Consider the following 26,260-nt stretch of genomic DNA (forward strand, 5'->3'; position numbering starts at 1 on the left):
CTTGGTTGAGTGACACGTATCTATGATGTTTTAGCAATTTAAAAAATTAGTTTGCATCGACAAAATACCCTTTCCGCGTATTTTTTTCTATTATATATTGTAGTTTATTATATTTATTATTTTAGCTAATTTTTATAATAAAAAATAAGTATGCTTTATGATCATATTTATTTCATTGTTAATTTTGTATTCCGCCTAATTAATTTTGATAGGACGATCAATTATAGAAGCGTGGTGAATTTTTTTAAAATAAATTACTGTTGCCTAATAATTTAGAATGAAAATGATTTTGCGCGTTATCTACTTTTAATAGCACGTACAAAAATCCATTAAGTGGTCTCCCACGGTGTTTTATTTTTAACAAAGAAACCAATTTTTTTCTTCAACGGTTAAAACGCTTTTATAGCATGTCGAATTGGCCCTTTTTAGGATTATAATATGCGTTAATCCTTCCAATTGTAAATATGTAAGGTTTCAGTTGCTAATACCGACAATTTTAAAAGCCGCTATTAAAAACAATATTAAGCTGGCTAACAAGCTAAGTCGTTATATTGTTTATTATTTAATTGATTATTTAATTGAAAATACTATAATTGCCTTGCCTTAAAAACCATTATATTAATTAATTTCAATTACATTAAAAACATCGTGACCTAACAGGTTAACCAAATGCGTCACGACAGTAAAAAGATATATTATTAAATTGCATTTTTGCAATACACACACAAAAAAATGTAAAAATAATAAAAACAAAAAAAAATGCATAGTAAAAAAAAACATAAATAATATAAGAGATAAAAAATAGATAATAAGCAAATATTCTGTTATATTATAAATGTATCTTAAGAGCCTTTTCTGAACTTCTTAGATTGACAGTATTCGTTTAATAAAATATAATCGTTGGAGTCAAAATAAGTGAGTTTGTACATTGATAGATAATATGTGATGAACTAATCATTAAACATGATCAATCGTTACTAGATATCTAACCTAAAATCACTTTTTTGTACTCCCACATTCACGTTAAAGGCAAAAGGAGAAACCACTTTACTATAAATTAAAGCAAAAAGAGTTAAAAAAATATTATTTATAGGAAAAATGTCGGCAGCATTAATTAAACGGCCAAATTATATTCGTTAGGACGCCACACTCTCGCTGCCCGGATGAAAATGCAAATTTTTGTAGGGAACCGAAAAAATAATATTCTAAACAAACAAACGAAGCTCGCGTCCTCCATTACGAATTTGCATGTCTCGAATAAAGAATACTTTTTTTTGTCGTTGTAGCCGCAAAACCCAAAATGAAGAGCCACTATAGAGGTCACAAAATGGCGCTGTGGTTAAACTTGATCCCTCAGCTACACCAACCGGGAGCTTCGGACGTCTCTTTGCGACATCACCACTTTAGAGAGAGAGACTCTCACTTTTATACAGGTAAATATTTCTTAATACTATTTTTGATAAGTTGTAGTTTTTAAAAAAAATATTTAACTATCCACCTGAATTTTTTTCTAAATGCTCCAAACTAGATTATTTTTTTCTTACCAACATATTTGAAAATTTAATAGCACTTGTGTCATAATTAATTATTATAAATATTCTAGTATATGTGTTGATTTTATTACAAAACAAATTATTTACTTTATAATTAATATTATGCATCAATTTGTGTTAAGTTCATGTTAAGTTGTATATTTATGATAATGTATATACGAAGCCAACCTGTGCGTGTATGCGTCTTAAAGAAATACATATGTACATAGGTATTTACAAAGTATGTTGAGCTCCTCCTAATTTTAAAATATGTTTGTCTAAATTTATTATTATTTAATTATCAGGTACAGTAATTGACCCATCCTTTGATTTACCAATTAAATTATTCATCGAGGGATTAAATCGGCATATCAACTGCTCATCAAACTTAGTTTATCTATAATACAAAGTAAAAAATTGTAAAATTTGAACCGATTGCAAGACCACGAAAAAACATGTATTAAAACTATTGAAAAAATTTTGTTGAGTAAATAATTATATTTTAAAATATTAATACATTTGTTGCCGTGTTCAGAAATTCTAATACTCTTTCATGAAAGGCATGAGAATCTAAATATTATGCTTATAAATCACAAACACTAATGACAAAGCCAGTTTTAGCATGTGATATACAGAAGCGAATTAAAGTCTACGACAAAAAGGAGATTGTATGGTGAAATGGAACACCACCACGAGAAAACTTTTTTGCAGTTTAAGTCAAAGTACTTAAATATAATTTGAAAGACTTATTGATTGATTTGTAATGGTTACAAAAAAATAATGTGTGACTTAAAAAATGTTCCATTTTTATAATTCATGATAATATGCTTTTATACATTTAATTAATATTAAATTTTTAATTTGTATTTTATTCTTTTAATATTTTTTATTTACCAGGTCCCGTACGACCAGAGTCCTACACCCTAATGTACACCAGGGCCGTGATGGGATTCGCAAGCGGTCGGGTGGACCCTTCTGACTGCGAACCTTCTGTGGAGGAGCTCGGCGAGGGTGAAGAGGTGGACGAGGAAGGCGGCGAAATTGCCACGGACGAAGAGGAGACGGATCTGCTGCAAAGATTGGCAAATAAACATTTTTACAGGTGAGAATTTAATAACACCTCTCGAGTCGGGCCAAAGCTGTAAAGCGGATCGTTACAAGTTTAACGGTCGTAAGACTTACAATATAAGCGTTTATGCCAACGCCAACGTGTAACTGTGCGCTAAAAGCATCAATCTGATAATCAAACATTGTTGCTATTATATTTATTATTTTTTTGATTTTTTGTGGGTTATATTTTATTCTGATGGCATAGTTTATTTTTGTAAGATGATTTTTATCACTCGGTAAATACGTTGCAGAAACTCCACTTCACCACTTCTGAACATTACTGCCGGTATACAATCAGTATTCATTGATTTATTATTTTTAAGACGTTTTACTGCTTTCTTTATCTCGTATAAGGATGGCTCATCGTGATTTGAATTATCTGGATGTACTATAACAAAGTTGTCCTCTTCATATTCTAAAACTCTAGCATTTAAAAGGTCATTCCTGACTTTCAACACAAAATTAAAAAAAAAAATCTTTGCTGCGCACTGATTTTTCTTTTCTAGAGTTTGAAATACAAATCCATTCTTTGGATGATTCAATGACGATTGATTCCTCAACAGTTTATCCTCTGGTTAAAAATATATAATATTATATTTAAGTAGGGTTAGAGAAAATTTATAAAAATAAAGCTCTCGTAAGAAATTACATATAGTTTTAGATAATTAAGTCATATTTAAAAAGCGTGAATTGAAAAATAATTTTAAAACTAATTACACATATTTTCATTTAGAAGCTTCATGTGTAAATAATTATTTTGAATTAATAAGTAAATAATTTTCGCAAATTTATAATTAAATAAATAAACAACAGAGCAAACGTTTAAAGATATCGTGAAAATGTTGTAAATATATATTTTAATAAATAAAAATTAAATTAAATCAAAGTAGAATTAAAAAAGTTACTAAATATGTATGGTAATGTAATAGTAAATATTAAAAAATTATTCTTAAATAAAATATACACTAAATTAATATATTAAAAACGTATACATAAACAAAAAAATTCAGAAGATCTTATAATGAAATATTATCATATTTATTGTTATTAAAATTATAAAATAATTTAATTCTGTTAAAATTATAAAATATAATCAATGTTAAGTACTTAATTGTAATTAAGGTAAAAAAAATCTTGTCTTCCAAGTAACTACATATGTACTTAGATCTAAATCTAAAGACTTTAGAAAAATGACATTTTTTTTTATTATTTTCCTAACTTTTATTATTAATAACTAATAATAATATTGCGTGTCTATACTTTTTACTTGAATGCGCATTCGAGATTATATTTTATCATATAAAAATATCCATTAATACTAGTTTGAAATATACTATATTAATCCTTTAAATAAATTACTAATTTACATGAAATAAATATATATTTTCATCAAAATTATTTTATGAAGGAATTGCCTGTATTGAACTATAAAGGTTGTCTAAATAATTAAAATCTAAAACGAGGGAAATGCTCAGAATTACACATATGTGTATAATTGCATTTTAACACATGTGTATAATTGGTATGAGAAAAAACTATATAATGCGCAAAAACATATATGTATATAAAAGCAGACAATATAAAACTACTACTACTAGTTTAAATGGATTATTTTAATTGAAAGTTTTTGGAATTTTAAATTTTGTAAACTTTTTATTGTCCTTTTATGGTTGTTTTTTAATCCATAATTTTGCAAACTTCTTTAGTTTTAGTTTTTTATTTTTGGAACAAGTTATAGTTCAACATAGGTTATATTGTAATTCGTCGTCCCTGGGCGTTCCTGTTTAGAGTCCACGTTAAAATCAATAAAATCGTGTCGTCACTGTCGCAATGCAAACGCTCGGTTATCTAGCGTTCATATTAAGACTTTTTATAAAAATATAATAAGTGGGAATTAAATGAAACACACTCGTTATCGAGCGTTCTCACTGCGACGGCGTTGACACGATTTTATTGCTTTTGACGTGAATTTTTGACTTCTGAGAAGTGATAATTGTTTTTGCGCCCTCCTATTGACAAAATTCGGTTTGAATATACTTTAACCAATATTTAAAAATTATAAATCCGTAGTAATATCGGTAAGGATAGCTATCATATTTTTAAAACATAGTGTAATATTAAAGTGCAGACAAACTATAGTGCAATATGCGAGACGCGACGTATGTCTGTACATCTTTCGCTTATTTGCCCCTGAATGATGATTTCGCTTATTAAACCTCTACAACTGTAATTCGCTTTAATACATTCATTAGATTTGAACAGCAAATGGACGTTTCGCAACTGTTAATTCGATTACATAGACATTTTAGAGCAGCATATAATTTCATTAGCTTCTATCAGTTAAATTACATTTTCGCTGGTAGAAATATGTAACTGCTGGTAAAAATGTATTTGGACTTCAGTGAAAATATAATTTTATTGTAAAATACACATTCACTGAATCATTTATACATCGCATGTAAATAAATAATGATAAGTATGTAAATGTATATATTACAACATGTGGATAAGTTGAAATCATATAATTTTACTAGCACCTGGCAGATAAATTATATTTTCACTGGTAAATTATATATCTACTATACTTTATTTGCGATAACACAGTCAGTTCGAGAGCTATCGATTTCATCATTATTCATAATTGAGAAAGATATGGCAAGTTTAGGTTTACGCCCCCACTATAAGCTCTTAAGCACACGATACGGATATACGTTCAAATCATTACTGAGATTGATTGGTAAATATAAACAATATAGTACTGATTTTAATTTTTGATTTATGATCAATGAATATCTAAATACTATCTCTCAATTGTAATAATTAAAAAAAGGTTCTTGAGAAACCTTTATGTGAGGATATTAAGTTATGTATTATCCGTTCTTGTATTCCAGCGCATTTCTTTTAGGAGCGATAGAAACCGATTCTCTGAGTTTTCGTATAAAGTTCAATGCCGCTAAAAATTTCTTTAAACTACTGAAGGGTACTGTCGACAATCAAACTATTCTCGAGAAATTTAAATTAATATTCTCGAGAAAAAAGAACGCCTTTGAGAATCACAATCGCGACCTCTTGTTCGCCGACATTCCGGTCCATATTATTACATTTTTCTTATATGATATGTATTAATTTTTCCCCATTGTGACTCATTGAAATTAACCACTTTAAGGATAAATTAATTTTTATAGAATAAAATTATTAGCATAGCAATTAATATAGTAAATAACAGTGCTACATTTTGTTATGGTGTATATTTAAGGCATATTTGATATACAGCGTTTTAATTAATTGGTTAAGGCGAATAAGTTAGTTCTTGAAATAACTTTGCAATGTTGACAGTTAATCTATGTCGACGCACACTTACAATTCCAACTGTTTGGTTTTCAACAATCATAACTCAAAATCACACCACTGTTGAAGCAAAGCGAGCGGTTGAGATAATATTATATCTTACCACCCTTACTTTTTATTCTTTGCTCAAATATTTACTTGAGGCCCAGCCGAATATTATCTCGCGTATCAAGAATTCAATTTTCAATTTGAAAAAGGGATAATGATTTTGAGCGCCAGATTTCGGGTTTAATACCACGCTGCGGGTCGATGCGAAAACGATGCGAATTATAAGCGCGTTTTGTACATATATACATTTTAGGGGTAAAAACGCGCGTATTGTAATTTTATTGTATCGCAATGAAAAACCGCTTCGTCTATCATCAATAATCCGTTTTCGCGTATTGTGTAAGCATCGAATACGCATCGTGCGGGTATTATATTTTTTTGGAGTCGTTTTGTAAAATATTATTATTAATCGATCAAAAATATATTAAAGTGTTATAACTGAGAGTAAAGTTGGCTCTTTGTTTCAAGTCAGAGATATTTTATTTCAATGAAAATTCAAGACTGTCATTGTTAAATGCGTGTGTCAAATTAAATTGATACATTCCATTATAATTTAAAAAATATTATCAAGTTGTTTTTACTATTGCAAATATTTTTTTATTATTCAGGTAGGTACGAAATTATTATTAATTTATTTAAAATTAATATTCACAATTAAAAAATAAGGCATATTTGTTGTTGTGATATATATATAAAATCATGACTTTCACAGCTTTATGTAATGTTATATAAACGTTTGATGTTGTTAAGTAAATTAAAAAATGTTATATAACGAATATTAACTATTTACAAATTAGTACAATATTTATACGACTACGTAAAATAATATGACAAGAATTAATCTGACAGCGAAACCATAAAATTTTAAGTATGCTGAACCTTTTTTATGATTAAATTAATTTTGTTTCTGTTTAAAATAATTTTAAATTATATTTAAAATAGTTTTAATGTGACGTTAAAAAATATTAGTCAAAAATTAACGGAGAAAAAAAAATTTTAAATAGTTTTTTTTTATACATTCTTTGGTAATTAATATATATGGTTTTTTAAAGACCAAATATAGTAACTGCCACACATTTTAAAATATAGTTATAGAACATATGCTACAAATAGATTTTAAAATTATTTTGATTCTATTTAAGCTGCTGTTAAATGGCGGCTATTTAAAATGTAAATAAGTTTGTTAAGAAAATATTAAAAATAAAATTCGTTTTTGAATAGCAATTAAATTAAATAAAAATTATTGTTTTATATTTATTTTCATGCTATAAAATAAAATTTGTAAACAATATGATTGTTGTTGTTTTAATAATATTAAATTGCTTTGAAAATAAATTTTATATAGTATTGGCATACATATATTATATATCTCAGCTATGTTTGTTAATATCCACACAGTGAAAATTCTGAGCATAGGTCAAATATATGTTATTTTTAATTCCATCTACTATTTTTAAGTTAAAATTTGTGGTGTTTAATAATTTATTTAATTGTATTTTATTTATTATATACTTTTTACAGATTATTTTTTATTACGATATTTTTAAACATTTTATTTGTAGTTTATCTAATTATTTATAGAGTTAAAAAATATTTATTAACTTACATACAGATAAAAATTATTAATTTACAATTATTTTAAAATTATTTAAACTTAGTGTATTATTGCAAAGTAATGCAATGTATTTAACTAGCTGTCGGTACCTCACTATCGTGAGGTACCGAAAGCTAGCGAGTGTGCGTATGCCGGACCCTCAACTTTTTGGGTTTTAAATATAATTTTTGCTTCGTTCTGATTTTTTTAAATATTTAAAAAAAAGTTAATGGTTCAAATTGGACATTATTATTTAGGATTTTCAATAATAGACAAAATGGTTTAATCTATAAAAAACTACTAACATTTTCAATTCATTTGAAAATAGGTTTACAACTTGACTAAATATTTCCAGAAGAAAACATCTTATATTATTTATTAGATTTGAAACGTTAAATTTTATCGTTATATTTGAAACTTTAAATTTTATCGTTATATTTAATGATAAATCTAAATATTTCATATCATTTATAAATAGGTTTAGAACTTAGCTAGATAATAATAAATTAAGAATTGTACAGTGAAATCTCAATACAGCGAAGCTTACGGAACCAATGAATAAATTGCATATAACACAATTTTATCATAAATTTAAATCTTAGTAATAAGAACTTTTTTTAGTTACACCATAAGTTGATTTATAATTTAAAAAAGTTGTTTATATGTTTTATGTGTAAATATAAAAGCCAATTAGAAAGAAATAATAAACTGAAAATATCAAGCACTTAATCTGTTACTTTAGACCAAAAGTGCGCTTTAAAAATAATAATAATTTTGAGACCTTTGTCAATTTTTATTAAAAAATATTTATATTTATATATTTTTTAAAGTAAATGATTTATCTGCGCAGCATTATTAATTTTAATAATTAATAAGTGCAAAAAATTTTTACATTATTTAAAATTAATAATAAACTAAACATATTTAAAATCTATAATAAATTTAGAATATTTAAAATCCATAATAAAATAAAAAATATTTTTAAGGTTGAAAAAAATATTTTGAATAAATCTTGAAAATTTATTCTGAAACTTTATAATTTAAAAAATATTTAAATAAGTTAAAAAAATTAAATTAGTTATAAAATATTTTACAATTTTGTGTAGTTTCCTTTCAAAGGGGTCAGTAAGAGAGATTTTTGCAACACTATGTGTTTAGTAGTTGGTTGGTAATGAATAGTACTTATTTTGAAATTTTCCCCCTTTTTTTTAAAATGTTTTTTCAAGCGAAATTTTAAAAATTCTTCAAAAACTATTAATTTAAATTGTCAACGTTCGCCAAAATTCAAGTACATATTTTTTTTTGTTAAAAGAAGCTAATAAAAATCCACATTATTTATATTATATTTTAAATACCGTATAAACTAAAAATATTTTAAAAAATATTTTTTTTAGAATTTGATGATTTTTAAACATATATTGATAAGCGTTTTACAATTTAAATCGTTAAAATCAATTTCGTAGTTCGTTCTTAAGCGCGCGGTGATATCCCGATCATGTATCGGGATATCCCCTCAGTTGCTTACATTTGACAGTTCTGTCATCAGTCAAGCGCGCGCCGGGATACAGCTTAGTGCGATTCAATAAACAGTAAAATATGTTAATTAAACAAAGCATTTTTCTTACTAAGTTACAATTGAAGATGATTCAAAGTGATTTACCATTGGAATTATAGACTATATCGAAATATAAATTATGAGTGCCAGTAAGTGTTTGGTTATATGAATACTATATCACGGTTATTCTAACAAAATTACTATTGACTTTCTAGGATCTAATATTAAACGACAAACAGCAGTGATTTGGCAATTTAAGATATACATGCCAAAGTTAATTAAACATATTACAATGGTAGTAATAATGAAAAATCTCATATTAGTGTAAACAAAAAGTTACTTTTTACCCATATATAGTATCGTTTACAGTCAATTTCCAGAATCAATGAGAGATCTAATAACATTTACGTATGGCAAACAATTAATGTATGACATATTGCGACTATTTTGAAGAAGATGAAGATATGTCAATCTACGTGTTTAATCCTCTACAGTAATTTCCGTTAATTTTGTTCTTCGGTTGTCGTTCAAATTTAATTTATGGATTATATTAGTAGTAATAATGTGTTTAATGTTTACTCTTATTGTTTTTTAATTACTTTTCAGAAGCAATGATGGAGCAATTTGATGACCTATATGCCTATAACGTAGAATTGGTATATATAACCAAAGAGTGAATCTTCTCATGTTGAAGTCACTGTCAGCAAGTATTATCTTTTTATAAAGATCATACTACATAAGTTTGATGTAACTGAATATCTTGAATTTGGCTATTCCGAAAGAGGAATAAAGGCACAGAACAAAAATTGCACATATTTTGCCACATCGGAATTAAAAATAACCCACTCTTAGATATTTTGGCTATCGATTATTCCAGGTATGCAAACACATATTTATAATCATTGTAAAATGTTGTTTATTAGATAACATCCAAGAAACTACACATTTATAAGCTGTCCGTTGGCTGATATAGCGTTCCGACAGCGCCGATTTGATCGACATTAACTTTCAATCCTCATACATACTAAGGATTTATTTGCAATTCGTAAAATCTAACGAATATGTGCATTAAATCAGAAACAACGATAATTTTTATGTATTGTAAAAGGAAAAACTCATTTTTCGGCCTCGGAGCCCGGTGACGGGAATTCAAAATTGAAGATTTCGTTACGAAGATAGTTTTATCATTCTTTATCTAATTTAATCAATGTATTCTTTTTATCCTATACACATTATGTATATATTTAATTTTCATAGTCATAACACACCTAGTTAAGTTGCAATCCGATTATTAAAAAAGGAAAAACTCACTTTTCGGCCTCGGAGCCTGTCGCCGGGAATTCAAAATTTGAAAATTTCATTACGAAGATTGTTTATCTAGTTTAATCAATGTATTCTTCTAATCCTCAACACATTATGTATATATTTAAGTTAACATAGTTATAACACACCTAGTTAATTTGCAATCCGATTATTTATATTCAGTCAAATGACGAATTAATGAAAATTATTGTCGCGTAGCAAAATTTTATTATTAAATAAAAGCGTTGTCACGGTACTGTCTATTTGAATTCGAATGCTTATTTTTCATTGGTCGAAACTATTTGAATATTTGAATGCTTATTTTTGATTGGTCGAAACAACAGAACGCATTACCGGCGGCTCGAAAATCAATCGGAGCAAATTCAATTTTTATTTTTATTATGATTTATTATTATAATTCCTTTGTTTACGTGTATTGTTACACACCGTTCATACAAAGCGATACGATTTACAGAGTAGACGATTGAACGGAGAATGTTTCATTTAAAGTTGTGCGCGTCCGGAAGCGGCTTAGAACAATTATATATAAGATTATTACATAGGAAATATTTTTTTTTAATCTAGACATTTATATGTACAAAAAAGTCTACGGTGCACAGAATATATAATAACCCTATCTGCAAGGGCACTTTATCAGTCTTAAAGAATTCGACTGTAATGCTATAAATCACCCATTGTTTGAGCAAATTATATAGAATGAATTTATATAACCTGAATATTAATATTTACTCATGATTATAAGGATTACTTTGTTTACATGTAAAATTATACATCATTCATACAGAGCAATACGATTAACAGAGTAGCAAAGTAAACGTAGGGCGTTTAATTTTAAAGCGAGGGCGTCTGGAAGCGAAAGCGGCTTAGAACAATCGTATATAAGATGTAGGTGTATCATAAAATTATATTAACATCTGTTATATAATATATGCATATATTATTTGTTATATATTTATATGTACGAATTCTTAAATATACATATGATATGTATGCGTATATTGACCATCTAATACAATTCTTGCACATAGGTTCAAATACATTTGGATTACTTTAGTGCACAATATATTTTTTTTAAGAACACGAAAAATTAAATTAGCGAGAAACTCAGTTGTTAAAAGAAGCACTAACAAAAAAATACTAAATTATTTAAATTTTAATATTTTAAATATGTTCTTAAAATATTTTTTACAATTTAATTTAACATTGGTGAAAAAAAATTTGTGACATTGTACATATTTTTGTTTCAAATAAATTAACAGGTGTTTGAAAGGTATTATAAGTCAATTTCATAATAATATGCTTTAGAAACATTTTCTCGCTTTTGTGTCTTACTTTCAGAATATTACTCGTACAATATTATTATTAATATTGGCTTAGTGCTTCCACGTGTTACTTAACGCCATGCCAAAGGCAGACGTATATTAAAATAAATAAATAATAACTTTTTCGATCGTAATACGTGACGCGTGCATAAGTGATTTCGCCTCTACGCATTGAATACTTTTTGTAACGACGCGAAGAAGAAAGAAGAAGAAGAAAATCATTCAAAAAGTATTGGGAATGGGTTGCGCGCGTGAGCCGCATATTATTATCGAATTAGTGCGCCTTAACTCTATGTGAGAGAGCTTTTATTGCGACAAACGCAAAAAGGGGAAATGTGTTTCCACGCCGAAACTTGGCGCGCACCTGCGACATTTCCCCGCGGGGAAATTTACACGCGCCCTCGACAAAAAATATCAAATTATTTCGCCAGGATCCGATAAAGTCGCCGGAGCTATTGTGCGCCGATAGGGCATTCGTAAAAACGCGCTTTTAATTACGTATTTGAGATAAGTTACGGTCGTTTGTTAGAGAGTTATGGCATACGGCGGCAGAGGAAACTGTATTAAAATAGCACTAGGCAAAAAAGGATGAGCAATCTAAAACGAATTATTGATCAATCTAAAAATAAACTAACGCAAAACGTTTAATTAATTCATTCACGAACTATGCAGTCAAATGACTGGTCGATTGGCGAGTACCTAATATCTCGCCGATCGACCCAAAAGATAAGTAATATCTGGGCATAGACTTGCAATCACATACTACGCCACTCAGAGACTTTGACATGAAAATTATAATACGTATCATCTTTTGCGAATATATGTATTGTATATATATATCTAATAGCGTTATTTTTGCATATTTCACCAACAAACTTTAGGTTAAAATTTGTTATTTAAATATCTATGCTTAAATGACATCGCGCTGATTGACAGTTCAGTAAATTATTAGAATTGTTTCATATTTAAAATTCGCTAGAACGTGTTCCAAAATAACAGTTTATAATTGGTGGTATTGTTAAAATATAATACAATATAAACAGCGGTAGAGTTTATAGTATGCACCTTTCGTATGGGGGTATTATTTTGTATAATAATATTTGTAGGACAATCCGCAAAAATAAAACTATAACGGGTTTCCTAAATTACATAAAAAAAAACCAACTTCATGTATTAAGAAGTCTTTTTTTCTGTTTATAGTATATATTATATATATGTTTATTTGAAATTTGCTTTATGTGAAAATTAGATATAAGGTTAAATAAATAAATAAATAATAATAAAAAATCACGTAATTATTAAATTATATATTAGTAAAAATCAAATTTGAAGATTTATTTCCGATTTTTTTATATGTTTATATTTATTCTATGCTGCATGTGTATTCATCTTCAGGATTAAATCTTTAATATTATTTGTTATTGTATAATTGACTATTTACGTAACTTTTTATGAAAATTAATTCGACCCTTGAAAAACCTATTTTTTTGTGTTGCGAGGGATAAATCCGATTTTCACACGGTGATTCGGATTTATCCGCACGTAGCACATGAATGGTTAAAAAATAACAAATCATAGAAAAAATTGTTTTAAAAACATAGTTTTTTTTTTATATTCTTACTTGCTGCTTTTGATAAACGAAATTTTTTATATGAATTATTAATATTTTTACTGGGGAGTGGATTATAACGTAGAGGTTTTACAATTATTTTGTATAAGAATACTAATAAAAAGGATATGTAAAGAATTTTTGCGGTCATTGTTTTAATTGCTTCATATAACTTATTGGGTCATTGTGATTATTTATTGTCTCTAACCTAATGATTTGAAATATATTTTATTATTACTTAATTAATTTATTATTGATCACTTAAATATATATGTATACAATTAAGAAAAAAATAATAACTTCATCTAATGTAATCAATCAGAATTTCAATTCAAAATATACTTACTTAGATTTAATAATTAAAATGGATTTTATAGTTTATGTAGTGGCAAACTTATAAGCGTTAAATTATAATTAATAAAATAAAAAGTGTACTATTAAAAAATATTAAATTGCTTGATAAATTTTATTTCTTTAGAGGTTAGATTTTTGTGGAAATGTAGAGTGAAGACAATTGAAACAAACGAAATAACGACGATGAATTGTTTCAGTTTGGTTTGTTTAGAACTATTGCAGTGCAAATCTATCTAGAGAACAATGCATACAGTTGTATTCACTGACACTATTGATTACTCTGTGGGTACCGTATAAACGGAAGCTTAACTTTGTAACTGTGGGCAAGTATAATATTTACTTTTATATTGTAATAGTATGTATGTATGTATAAGATGCTATTATGCAAGCATACAATATATTAAGTCATCCGTTATTTTGCATTATTACTTATGTGGGGGTCGATGTATTTGCCACTACACAACTACGCTGGCAACATAAGCAAAACTGCAGAGGGGGAAAAATTATTTTTTATAATTAATCCTTAATATCAAAGATTAACTATAAATAATTATTATTCAATTAATTAATATAAAGAATATACAGACATAATTGAGTTATAATTCAATTGCTGATTTTATAAAGGTCCAGAAAATAAGATAATAAATGTTTTAAATTACAATGATAGTGCATATATACAGACGTAATACATACGTATTTTTTTTAATAAACTCAATAAAAGAAAAGAGGGAGATTCAATAATAGATTGAAGCTGGATAAAACGATCAAACCCATGTTTCTCTTTTCATAGTTGCACATTTCTTACGTGTGTATTTTCAATTTTCGTTTGCGGACCGAATGAATGTAGATTTTCTCCGATCCGCCATTTACATCCGATTCATTCGTATTCCGAGCGAGTGTCGCCAGTCTCCCACTCTCCCACTCCCTACGTTGCCTACGTACTCCGCTCACCCGTGTTTTCGGCTCATATTTCGATATTATGCGTTATAACCAATATGTTGAATATTGCATTGTTGAATATTTAGAGACGGTCGTTTGTGTGATTTTAGCTACACGGCAGCCCTGGGCGTCACAGTCGGCATAGGGTGTTTCCTGTTGGCGCTCAACGTAGTTATTTTCGCCGGAATCTACTATCAGAGAGGACGAGGAAAGAAAAGAGAGACGAAGAGAAACGGATCTGCGCAGTCAATATCTGACGGTAAATATTACTTGTATGCTTATACACTGCAAGATGTTATTAATTTTATATGGGATATTAAATTACGCGAGTTACTACGATGTTAACAGTCGTTCTGCAGACTCCCATGGGACTTATACTTTTGATCTGAGAATATAAAATAATTAAATTAATATCATACTGTATGTGCTCTTAAAATATAAATTTAATTTAAAATTGTAATATATGATTCAACATATTTTAGTAAATAAATATACTTAGATATATCCTGACAGATAAAAAAATATGTTTTTATTCATATTTATATCAAAGTATTACTTATCAGTTTTTAACTTAAGGTGGCTATGGGATAAATTAGTTTTTTACTTATTTTAGATTTCCGCAGGGTTCCAACCTTTGACCATTGTTGTTTATATTACTCATAAATGACATATTCATAGCCATTAAAACATTTAGTTGTAGCCAGATAATTTTAAAGTTTAATTGCCCCAATGATTTTATAATAATAAATAATAAATCAAAAATATATAATAAACTTAACTGCTAGCAACCGATTATCTTTATGAAAGTGCAATGGCGTGCAGTTTTCCAGATCTTGATATTGCTAGTTGATTTTTTATTATCTATTATATTTAAAAATTAATTTTCAAAACCGTACCTTATGTCTAAAATAATAATTTCATTAATAGCGGACGACCAGCTAGACAGCTTTTTTTCGATTAGAAGCTGAATATGATTTGTCATAGATGAAATAAAAATACTCTGCAAAAGCTATTATAAGATTTTTAATTGCAATGTTGTATGTCTAAGAGTTCGGTTCTAATAATTAATATATACTCCAAAATGCTGTCGGTCATGAAAGAACAGATTTTCTTACTATTATAAATCAAGCGAGGTTATAAAAATTAGGAATAAAAAGTTATCTAATAAAAAAAAACCTGAAGCTTTTTCTGGTTATAGAGAATAACACATATGTATTAAAAAATATTGTTTGTGATATTTTTTATCAACTCTAAATATTCATTTACTAGAATTAATAATAACTTTTTGATTATTACCTTTTGGTTATTTATTTTCAAGTATTTTCATGAGTCTTAATTATATTTAAGTATACAAAATAATTGTTTACAGTATGCAAAATTTAATTGGTACAACAAAAAATAATAAATAATTCCATAATTAAAACATTGTTTATGTATTATTAAGATCGTAAAAATAATAAAGACATTATTGATCTTATTTATATAATTTTAAATCCAACTTATTAAATTATATTATTGAATTTAAAAATGTTTTTATGATACTATTTTTTTGCTGTATGAATTTAAATATTTAAAAATATCTTAATTTTAATTTTAATGACATAAATTATAAAATATAATAAATCATTATTATAAAATGATACAAAACACAATTATTTGTGGCATTAATATTTTTATAAATTGTATTTCACTATTCCAATAAAATTTGTCATGGGTAAAATTTTACATTTTAAAGGTCTAGAAAAAGGTCATCACATGGAAGAAGAGGTATTTGAGCTTCAAACGACGGTGCACGAGCCACTTCCATATCCGTCCAAGAGTTCCTTTCAAAGTCAGGTGAGAAGAAACCCTTTATAAAATAACATTTTGCCTATATCAAAAAGGGACACCAAGATTTCAATGCTCGAATTGTCCTGAATGGATTACAAACGGATCAGTAAATACCATAGTCGAAGGAAGTTCTCGACACAATGAGAATCTTCTGGACGTTTGACTCGAGTGGTCAGTAATAAAAAGAGAAAAGGCCTTTGTATCAGTCGAACGCGATCATCAATACCTTTCTTCACATGAAAAGTCCCATTGTATCCGCTTTTTTCTGCTTCAAGTGCTCTACTTTTTCCTCCTCTAAGTGTATGTAAAACGTCCGTTTTCATTTTGGCACGACCTTTCGAGAGCAGAAGCAAAACATTATCGATCGCGAATGTACAGGCTGATCCATTAAAATATTCAGAATTTAATTTTTTCTAATTAAATTATTTATTGAACTAACTTTGTAATAAAGCAATATGTGAAAGGTACAACAAAGCGCATATGTTCGAAGATATTAAAAGACATATAAATAAATCACAAACCAAATCGTTTAATAAAGGATCCGTTAACAAATTAAGAGAAAGTTATATAAATATAAAAGGAACATGGCTAAAATTTTACACGATATCAAAGATTCACTTTTTAGTGAAACAACATAGGTTTAATTTACAAAGTATGAGCATATAAGATAATTAGGGATTTAATAATTTACATTTTAAGCCGTAATGTCATACTGTAACAATAGCTTTTTCTGCGTCACGCATTAATTATTAGCTCAGCTTTTTTCCAATTAAAATGATCAGAAATGTGCTTAGTTAGCTTGTTAGGTTGATGAGTCGTAAAATACATTTTATTGAATATAATTTTTTTGTCTTTAATTTAACTAATAAAAAAAAATTAAACGCAAAAGGATAACAATTTAAAGTTAATCACTAAGTAAGAGATATTAGCTAATTGTAATTAATCGGATTAAATGATTCTCAGATTTTTGCTCTTATTTTATTGCTTTTGACGTGGATTTTTGACTTCTGAGAAGAAATAATTGCTTTTTGCGCTCTTTTATAAGTCAAAATTTGGTTAAGATGTTCCTCATTTGATTCTCACTCATTGAAAATCGTAATATTGTAAAAAAACCTTAGCTTTATTTTGCATCCATACTTTACATAGCTTTTTATAATACCAATATTTCAATATTTTCTGTCGCTGTTTCTGTTTTTTTCAATTTCATTTTTTTTTCAATTTAAACACAAAATATAAATAAATTAAACACCTAATATAAATAAAATAAAAATAATGACGTTATATTTATTTAAAAATAAAGAAATATTTTTTTTAATCAGATTATCAATAGCTTTTTAAAAATAAAAATACAATAAAAAAGGTGCCGGAACGCCGTTCCACCGCGTTACATGACAAAAAAGCCCTGCTCGTAGGTATTCATTATGCCTGTTTAACTTACCCGATTGGTACAGATTAACTCCATTGTAACGCACTGGGCTTACGTCTGTATTATATTTAAAGTTGAAAAATAATTTAACACCTTTCTGTAATTTTCATTTATTATCTAAACATCTCCTAATTATTTTGCCATAATTTTTAAAAAATTGATATAAAAACTAGATAAATACAATTTTTTAGAATAAATATACAAAAATAATTTAAACTCCGGAAAAAATAATTATTGATTGCTAAAAATAAAATATTTAAAAATAGCAGTTAAAAACATATGTTAAGTTTTCATATACAATGGTTAAAATAAAGTATTTACGTAGTCACATAAACTTGAACAGACGGGTTTAGAAAAAAAAATGTTTAAAAATAGGTACAAAATTCCTAGTTTCATTTAAAACATAGTTAATACAAACTAGGAGAAGGTAAATTTTTTGCCAATGTTTTTATTTTATTACTATGAGCTCTATCATAGTTATACACTTATGAAAAATAATAAAAAAGTAGCTCAAGTTATAAGTAAAATAAAAATGACAAATAAAATAATAAACTTTGAATTTATTGAACGTAATTTTGATCATTGCTTAAAAGGCTTGCTGTCATTGCGGTTCTAATGCCAATTGAATCCATTCAACATATGTTTGTTCATTTTAAAATATTACTAATAGTATTTTTAAATGCATATTTATAAACTAATCTATAAACAAACAAACCAACACATAAAACGCTTGCCCATGTTACCTTTCGAATCTTATTGATTGGCTAAAATACATTTAAAAAGTTTAGAGTGTACTTTATGTTTTTATTTTTATTCTTTTAGATTCATAAATTGATTTTTTAAATACGACGGTATTATTGGATCACCCTGTATTTTATAACGGAGCTTGTTTCTCACTTTTGAGTCTGAAAAAAATCTAGACGTATTTACTTAGGATTTGTAAAAACATACCGTTTTATCGTAGAAATGCGGCGAAGAGGGCGGAACTTTACGCCCCACCAAGAAGAGGGTACAAATCCAGGAAATATCTGTCTAAGATACCATTATCTCGCAAGGACGGAGAGAGAAGAATTTCAAGAAAAATAATGTGTATTATTTTATAATTTTTTATTTTATATTTATATCGCGTTGGTTATGGTTTTAAGAATAATTTGTGAAGAGATCGAAGCTATGGCATTGATTTATTAAAATAAAACGCAAAAATATGTATTTATTTATCATATGTATATATATATACCAGTGGCAATGAATAGGTTGTGAGAAAATTACCATAAAAGCTATTGAAATATAATTCAATACAAATAGAAAACATTTGACTGTTTTATATATACGATACGTAAATGCAGATGTAATGAACACGCACAATACACGTGAAACAAATGCAAATGTGTAGTTTATTCAACTTATATAAACGCATATATAGGTTCAACTACAAAAGCTCCACGGACTTTTGATCCAACGACTATATGTTCACGACATAAGATCCAGTCGACAATTTTTTATTTTTCGAACGACAAAATAATGAAATCGCTCTTTTTAATTTTAATTATTCACAATTCACGATAAACTTTTTACTTTGCGATGGGATTTGATTTTATTGTCTTACTTATATTTAGTAATCTTGGAAAAAGAATATGCATATTTTTTTCACCCTTTATTTATTAATTTATTTATTGAACACTTTATCAGAAAATATTTTCTTTGTCCCTGGATATAATGTCATGTGGATCAATGGTCGGCTAGATCTTTTGTCGTGGATATTGACATGCCATAAATATATATGTGGTAAGAGCCAAAGAATGCGTATTAAAGAACTTATATCTTCTAAACGACAGATAACAGCTTTTTTCATGAAATCAAACTCAAACGTAGATTTAAAAAATAATAACATTGCATAAAAAATCTATGTATATGTAAAGCAAAAAAATCTCACTGAACGGCCAAGTATATTTAAATTTTTAATAATTGCCGAGTTTAAAAATAAATTTTACTATTCATGAAATGAAAAATAAATTATTTGCAGTCATGAAAACTGAGCTCATGATATATCAGCATTTTTTTATGTGCCTATTGCAATGGTGCTATGAGGTGCAATACGTAAAAAGCAAAAAATTGTATTTTACTAGTGTTTTTTTATTTTATATGAAGTAATTATGGTTCACGAGATATAAAGAATTTTATTGATCGTTATGTAAAGTAACAAGGTTAAATACTTATATATTGTATTTATAAACATATGTATTAAAAAACATACTTATATGTTTAAATATACATTTTCTGACGTCACTTATTATGTTTTACGTACTGACGTCAGAGCTTATAAAACTTTTCACTTAATTATTCAACCGCAGTATAATTAAAATATCTTTAATACTCAAGCTTAATTAAATAAAATATTCTTAGCATGCTAAAATAATCTGAGAAATATATAATTGAAAGATTCGTCTTGTTTTTAACTTTATCAGATTTCTAGAAAAATGGATTAAATTTGATAATAGCCATATTTAAAAAATCCAATGCTTTTTTTACATTAAAATACTATGGTTTCGATCTCTTATTCTTGAAAATCATATACAAAATAAAAAAGTATTTTTTTCTTAAATGTTGTTATTATTAAATATTACTATAAGTGGTTATAAAAAAAGACTATCAGTAAATAAATAATACATTATATTAGTTGAGTTTTGGTTTACTCTGTACATGTTATCTAAATTAAATTATGTTTGTTAATCACAAGCTTTAAATATCGCCACTAAGTGGTTATCAACATTTAATTGTATTATATTAATATTATACTATATAAATTAAACATTTTTTACGATAGATAGTCAAATAAACGATATTTATACAAATGTTAATATAAAAGTTAGTGAGAGACTAATAAAATGTTTTCTGTAAATAAAAAAACTATTTTTCGTTGGTCGTACAATCGAAATAATTAAAAACTTTTATTAATGTGATACGTGGATTTGTAAATATTATTAATGTCGTTCGAAAATAAATTTATTGTATGTGTACATATGAAATAATGAATATGAATAAAATGTAAACGTATATTTATTAACATATTATTAATTATATAATATTTTATGTGACTAATCGAAATGTTCGACCAAATAAACCAGAACGTACTGATCATTTGATTTTTATTCTATCTCCATTTCCTTTTAGTAATCGACTGAAAGATTTTAATCTGTACGAGTGAATAAAAGATTATTTTTTGCCATTTGGAAGCGAAATTCCAATAGAGTAAATTCCGCGAGAGATCAATTGTTTTTGACAGGGCTGTGATTTTTATGTCATATGTATAATTGGTTGTCACTCGGATATATGATTGATACGATTTAAGTCGTTATAATTAAACTTCTGTAATAATGCGTGTTAATTAAATCATTCTCGATATAAAGTTTATGGAATATTATTTTAATTCTGCAAAATTCAATAAAAAATACATAGTTGTGTAACTTTGGAAGCGATAAAATTTCGGTTGAATTATTCGAGTTTGTTGTTTTACGCTCGAGTCAAAGCTCATAAATCAGACAAAAGTTTTCAAATGTTGTTTTAGTATAAATTTAAACATAATATACGATTTAATTGTTACATATACGACTCGGAAAATATAAACCTTTATTTGATACTTGTTTATTATTGTGAAAATTTGCCGGGATAAATCTCACATGTAATATAAATTCTGTTGAAAAAAAATGTTATTTTATTTATAAAAGATTTTACCAATTTTATTTGGACTCGTTTAGCCTTAGGGCACAATCGAGTTTGCAAAGTTTGCTATTTTAATGAAAAATATGTTTTGGGTTTAAAACAAATATATTTATTTGATTTTATAGCTATTTTATTACATACAATATTATACATTCACACATAAAATTAGATAAACACAATCAGACATCATTTGTATTAGCTTCCCTAAACCACTGATAAAAACATATTATTGTCGTGCTAAAACTTTAGCCACAAAACAGAAATAAGGTATGTAATCGCGACTCAATAAACAACAGCAAATTGTCAACGTCATTTACTCGCTAAAAATTCTTTAATTCAGATATAAATACAGTTTGCTCTTCCAATTAACTCTCTAGAATAAAGTATAATTACCGCCGGGTTCGAAATTTTTCCGAAAAATCTAGTTGCAAGACTAGACTCTAATAAATAAAGTTTATTGTAGGCGCAAACAAACGATAAAGCGTATCCAAACAGATTAATTCATTAAACAGTCTCCAAAAATTGCATAAAAAGTAAGACCCTACTGAACAAAAGTGATGGTTGATCTCAGTGTAAGCAAGTATCAAGCATCTACCAATCACACATTTTATAAAATGACAACGTAACCATTTTCCGTTTTTTTTTTATTTACCATTAGATAATAATTTGTGGCGATCCCACACAGAGGACTACACTTTAAAGTGTCTTTGTCTCAAAACTTGCGTTAATTTACTGTGACAAAATTGATCATCTATCAAAACAAGGAAACAACACAATAGCGTAAAAGATATATACCACACAAGCCTTCGTTACGACAAGAAGAATTACAATAAATATTGAGAGACTATTTCTTTGTTGTGAAACGGTCACGGATATAATAAATCACCGAAACCATAACATTCCCGTTGCAATGCAACACGACCTTGGAAAATGCTTATTTAGCAAATGTCGCTTTCTATAGGCGTATATCTATTTCGCCGTCCCAAGAAGCGACTGCAGCAATTGGCTGGATGATTGCTGCATAATTGCGATTGGTCAGAAAAATTTGCAGACACTCGAAGAGACCAGCGGATGCCCACCGCCCGCGCACTTCATACTGTCATGGGCGCTTAGAGAAAAACTCTTTCATACCAAGCACCACCGTAGCAGAGAGGGATCAACTTTTGCTGTACACTCGCTGCCACGCAACCTACTAGACCTCTGAGGAGCTCCAACGGACATCATCCCTGCGCCAGCCTCTCCACCACCGCTCAAAAAAACATCTCGCCATTTATCGTCTGTCGCAACATATGTAAATATATTGTAATAAAACTAGATTCCACCCTGAGTCTGACAAAGTCACACCCCCTAGGGTTCTCAAACTTTAAAAAAAGTAAATTAATTATATTTATGTCATAGATTCAGAGACTTACTAATTTAATATTCATTTATTTACTTAATCTTTTAGTTGTGGGTTTTATTAAATTGAACTAACTTATCCATTTGCTACAAACGTATCTTGGTGTAACGCATTGAGCTTACACCTGATAGTTTACAATAAAAATTTTCAAAAAAACAACAACAAAATAATAAAGATGCATGATAATGAGTCTAACATATATGTATATGTATATTATTATTCAAAAACAATATGTATGTGTATAATATTACAAAAAATAATCTCTACGTGTTTATTTAAAGAAATTGTTAGATTAATTTTATTTGAATTGTTTTTTCAATATATTATTTTTGTACTATATTTTTATATTATGTTAAAAACATTATAAGGTTAGAAACCCCTGGTAATTCGGTTCAGATGTGTAAGCGGAGGCCAGTATCTCTCGGGCGTCTGCTTGTACCAACTAACTGGTAACCTTTTTTTTTTTTTAGCAATTTAATTAAAGTATACGAATAATTACAATTACAATATTACTTTAAATATGAATATTTGTATTTGTTATGATTTTTAATCATTTATTTTTGCAGGTGTATTGCACAGGAGAGGGATGTACGGATTTGAGGAGCTGGTTCGATTCGTATCATTTAATTTTAATATTTATTTATTCTGACCATGTATTGTTTTTTGACAATTGTGACGCATTGGGGGTAACCTCAATTTATTTTAATTTAAATTAATATATACTATTTTCTTTAGGTGTATTTAGCTATGGACCTGGAGATTAACAGATTCACCGATAATTCATGACGCATAACAAATAGTACAAATTGATTTATATTATTATAAATAAATAATGGCAATTTAGTTATTCAGTTATTGATTTACCTGAATTTATATTAGATTAATTCGAAAGTACGATTTTGTTTAGTATAAACAACTAGCTACGATTCAGGCGATAATGGCGTCAAGCAATTATGCTAAATTGACGTTGACTAAAGGTTTTACACCGAGCCAAATGGGACCCAGTCTGATTTATGTGAAAATCTGATGGAAAGCCAACATAAAACATATAGAAATTCCCGAAAGGAGGCAATTTATCGACGAGCCATTATTTTTGTCGACTTTTTTAATTCCACTACATGACTTTTATAAGGTGCCAAACGATCCATTACAAAAAAAACATGCACGGATAAGACTACGATAATTTTGAAGAATTATGGCAGTTGTAGACCCACATAAATATAAACCATACACAGTATAGCTTGGATGATGGATCGTTGGTTATCGGTGAGTTTTTTCTTGTTATTATATTTGAAGATAAAGGGTATGTGTAAGTTGATTATATATAAGTTTTGTTCACTTTTTGATATATTGTTTTTATTTAATTTAAAAAGTATGTTAGAGTTAAATTGATGGATTGGGTATTTATTAAGACCTTTAAAATGGTTTCGAAACATTTGAGAAAGCTTGAAATGATTAAATGTTTCAGCAATTCATCGATATACATTTCTGCTTCCGATTCATTTAATCACATTTAAGTCCCGGTATTTCTCTTATATATGGTAATATTCATTTATGCGATATTAGACAGGTGAAAGTAAACCAATTAAGAATTTAGTTCAATTGAGTCTTTTGACCAATAACCACTTACGTACATAGTTAGACCGACTCACAGAGTCGTAATACAATATTGCATAAATTTCTCAGAACGGTATCCTTTAATTAAGGTTTGTTTACGATAGCGCGATGGTTTATAGCAAATAGCTCTCCAAGTGCTTTTAATAACCGTAAGTATGGGTATAATTGATTTTCTGAGAAGTATGCATTAGCAAATATCTTATATGATTAATATACTTTTTTAATACATTTATATTGATAAGATTGTTATTTGCGACTTCAATTAGTGCGTTTGTAAAATGCGCTTCTCGGCACACTTAATATAAAAATGTAAAAAAGAAACATTTTAATGATGCTTCTTAGACAATGTACGTTCTGATGTTTCAGAACAAAAATGGTAAAAAAAATTATACATTTCGAAAATATAGGTGAAAGAAGGTTTTAATATTTAAATTTGGGGCAAGAGATTTCACTTTAATTAATTTACTAATATGATAATTTAGATAAGTTTCAGTCCTTATTCATATTTGCTATTCACCAAGAATATTATAGGTTTTACTATGAAATACGTCAACGTTTATAGTATTGATTTTTAATATTATAATAAATGAGTATTTAGTTTTGCTTAGATATGTAACTCTTAAATAATATAAATAATACTAAAATATTTTTATATACACGTACTTTTATTACCTCGATAGTTCATTTTGTATGTGTTAGGGTATTTTTATTTATTAATATTTCATTTGATTTATAATGCACCAACTTTCATATTATATTGTTTGTATGAACCCTAAAATTTTATCTGTAATCATGGTAGAAAACTTTTTTCTTTCCTACGGCAAATTCAATCATATACTTAAAAAAATATTAAATAAAAAATACATTTTTGCAAATTAACTGTAATTTTATAATAAATTTATTTTATTACGTTTGCATCAACATATATATTTTTATTCTATATGTTAAATTGATATGAATGTAGTATAAACTTTTGATCTTATATGTGGTACGTAAGTTAAAACGTTTTTAACTCAAGTACCACATTTATTTCTCTAGCTCTAAGCTATAAGATTTTCTACTATAATTTTCATTCTTACTCTTTTTACTTGTTTGTCTTATTTTGAACATGCAAACGGTACACCTTGAATATTAAATAAGAGTAGATATATTTCCTAAATAATATATATTAAAAAAACAGGTTTTCTAAACATAGATTTAATTTATTTTATTTTCTTAATTTTTCTTGCGCGTTATTAAAATATTTTTTTATGACTTTAAAGCTTAGCTATTGTATTTTATAATATATAAAAAAAAAAAACATTAAAATAAATATTAAGTATATTTTAGTGAATTTTATAAATACTGCTGTATGTAATATTTAAATATTTAAAGATAATTCATTATTTAAATTTATATAATAAAAGTCTTAGCTAATTATTCTTTCTTCTGTATTCATTTTTATTAATAATGAATAAAACTAAGTCATGTCAATACGCATTTATTGCAAAAACTTTGAATTTCTTAAATATGTTAAAATTATATTTAGTGTTCC

The 26,260-nt window shown here is 27.2% G+C and overlaps 1 protein-coding gene and 1 long non-coding RNA gene across 3 annotated transcripts in view; both read left to right on the forward strand.

The window, feature by feature from the left end:
* Positions 1–19,620, forward strand: part of LOC148230293 (neuroligin-1-like) — a 119,704-nt gene extending 100,084 nt beyond the window's left edge. The window contains exons 9-13 of the mRNA XM_088195585.1: positions 1,287–1,433; positions 2,430–2,634; positions 14,845–14,993; positions 16,470–16,570; positions 18,955–19,620. Of these exons, the coding sequence (XP_088051711.1) occupies positions 1,287–1,433; positions 2,430–2,634; positions 14,845–14,993; positions 16,470–16,570; positions 18,955–19,026 (674 nt within the window). The 3' untranslated portion in view covers positions 19,027–19,620. The remainder of the gene's footprint in view (positions 1–1,286; positions 1,434–2,429; positions 2,635–14,844; positions 14,994–16,469; positions 16,571–18,954) is intronic.
* LOC148230294 (uncharacterized) lies at positions 8,153–11,041 on the forward strand. 2 transcript variants are annotated; one of them, XR_015811140.1, is made up of 4 exons: positions 8,153–9,336; positions 9,403–9,482; positions 9,557–9,680; positions 9,794–11,041. It is a non-coding gene; the product is annotated as an uncharacterized LOC148230294 (long non-coding RNA). The 2 variants fall into 2 exon arrangements; XR_015811141.1 differs by having other exon boundaries at positions 9,545–11,041.
* Positions 19,621–26,260: the final 6,640 nt, after the last annotated feature.

The sequence above is a fragment of the Plectrocnemia conspersa genome, unplaced genomic scaffold, assembly GCF_051122295.1.
Source record: "Plectrocnemia conspersa isolate PC_06_02 unplaced genomic scaffold, ASM5112229v1 ptg000010l, whole genome shotgun sequence".
In the NCBI taxonomy this organism is placed as follows: Eukaryota; Metazoa; Arthropoda; class Insecta; order Trichoptera; family Polycentropodidae; genus Plectrocnemia; species Plectrocnemia conspersa.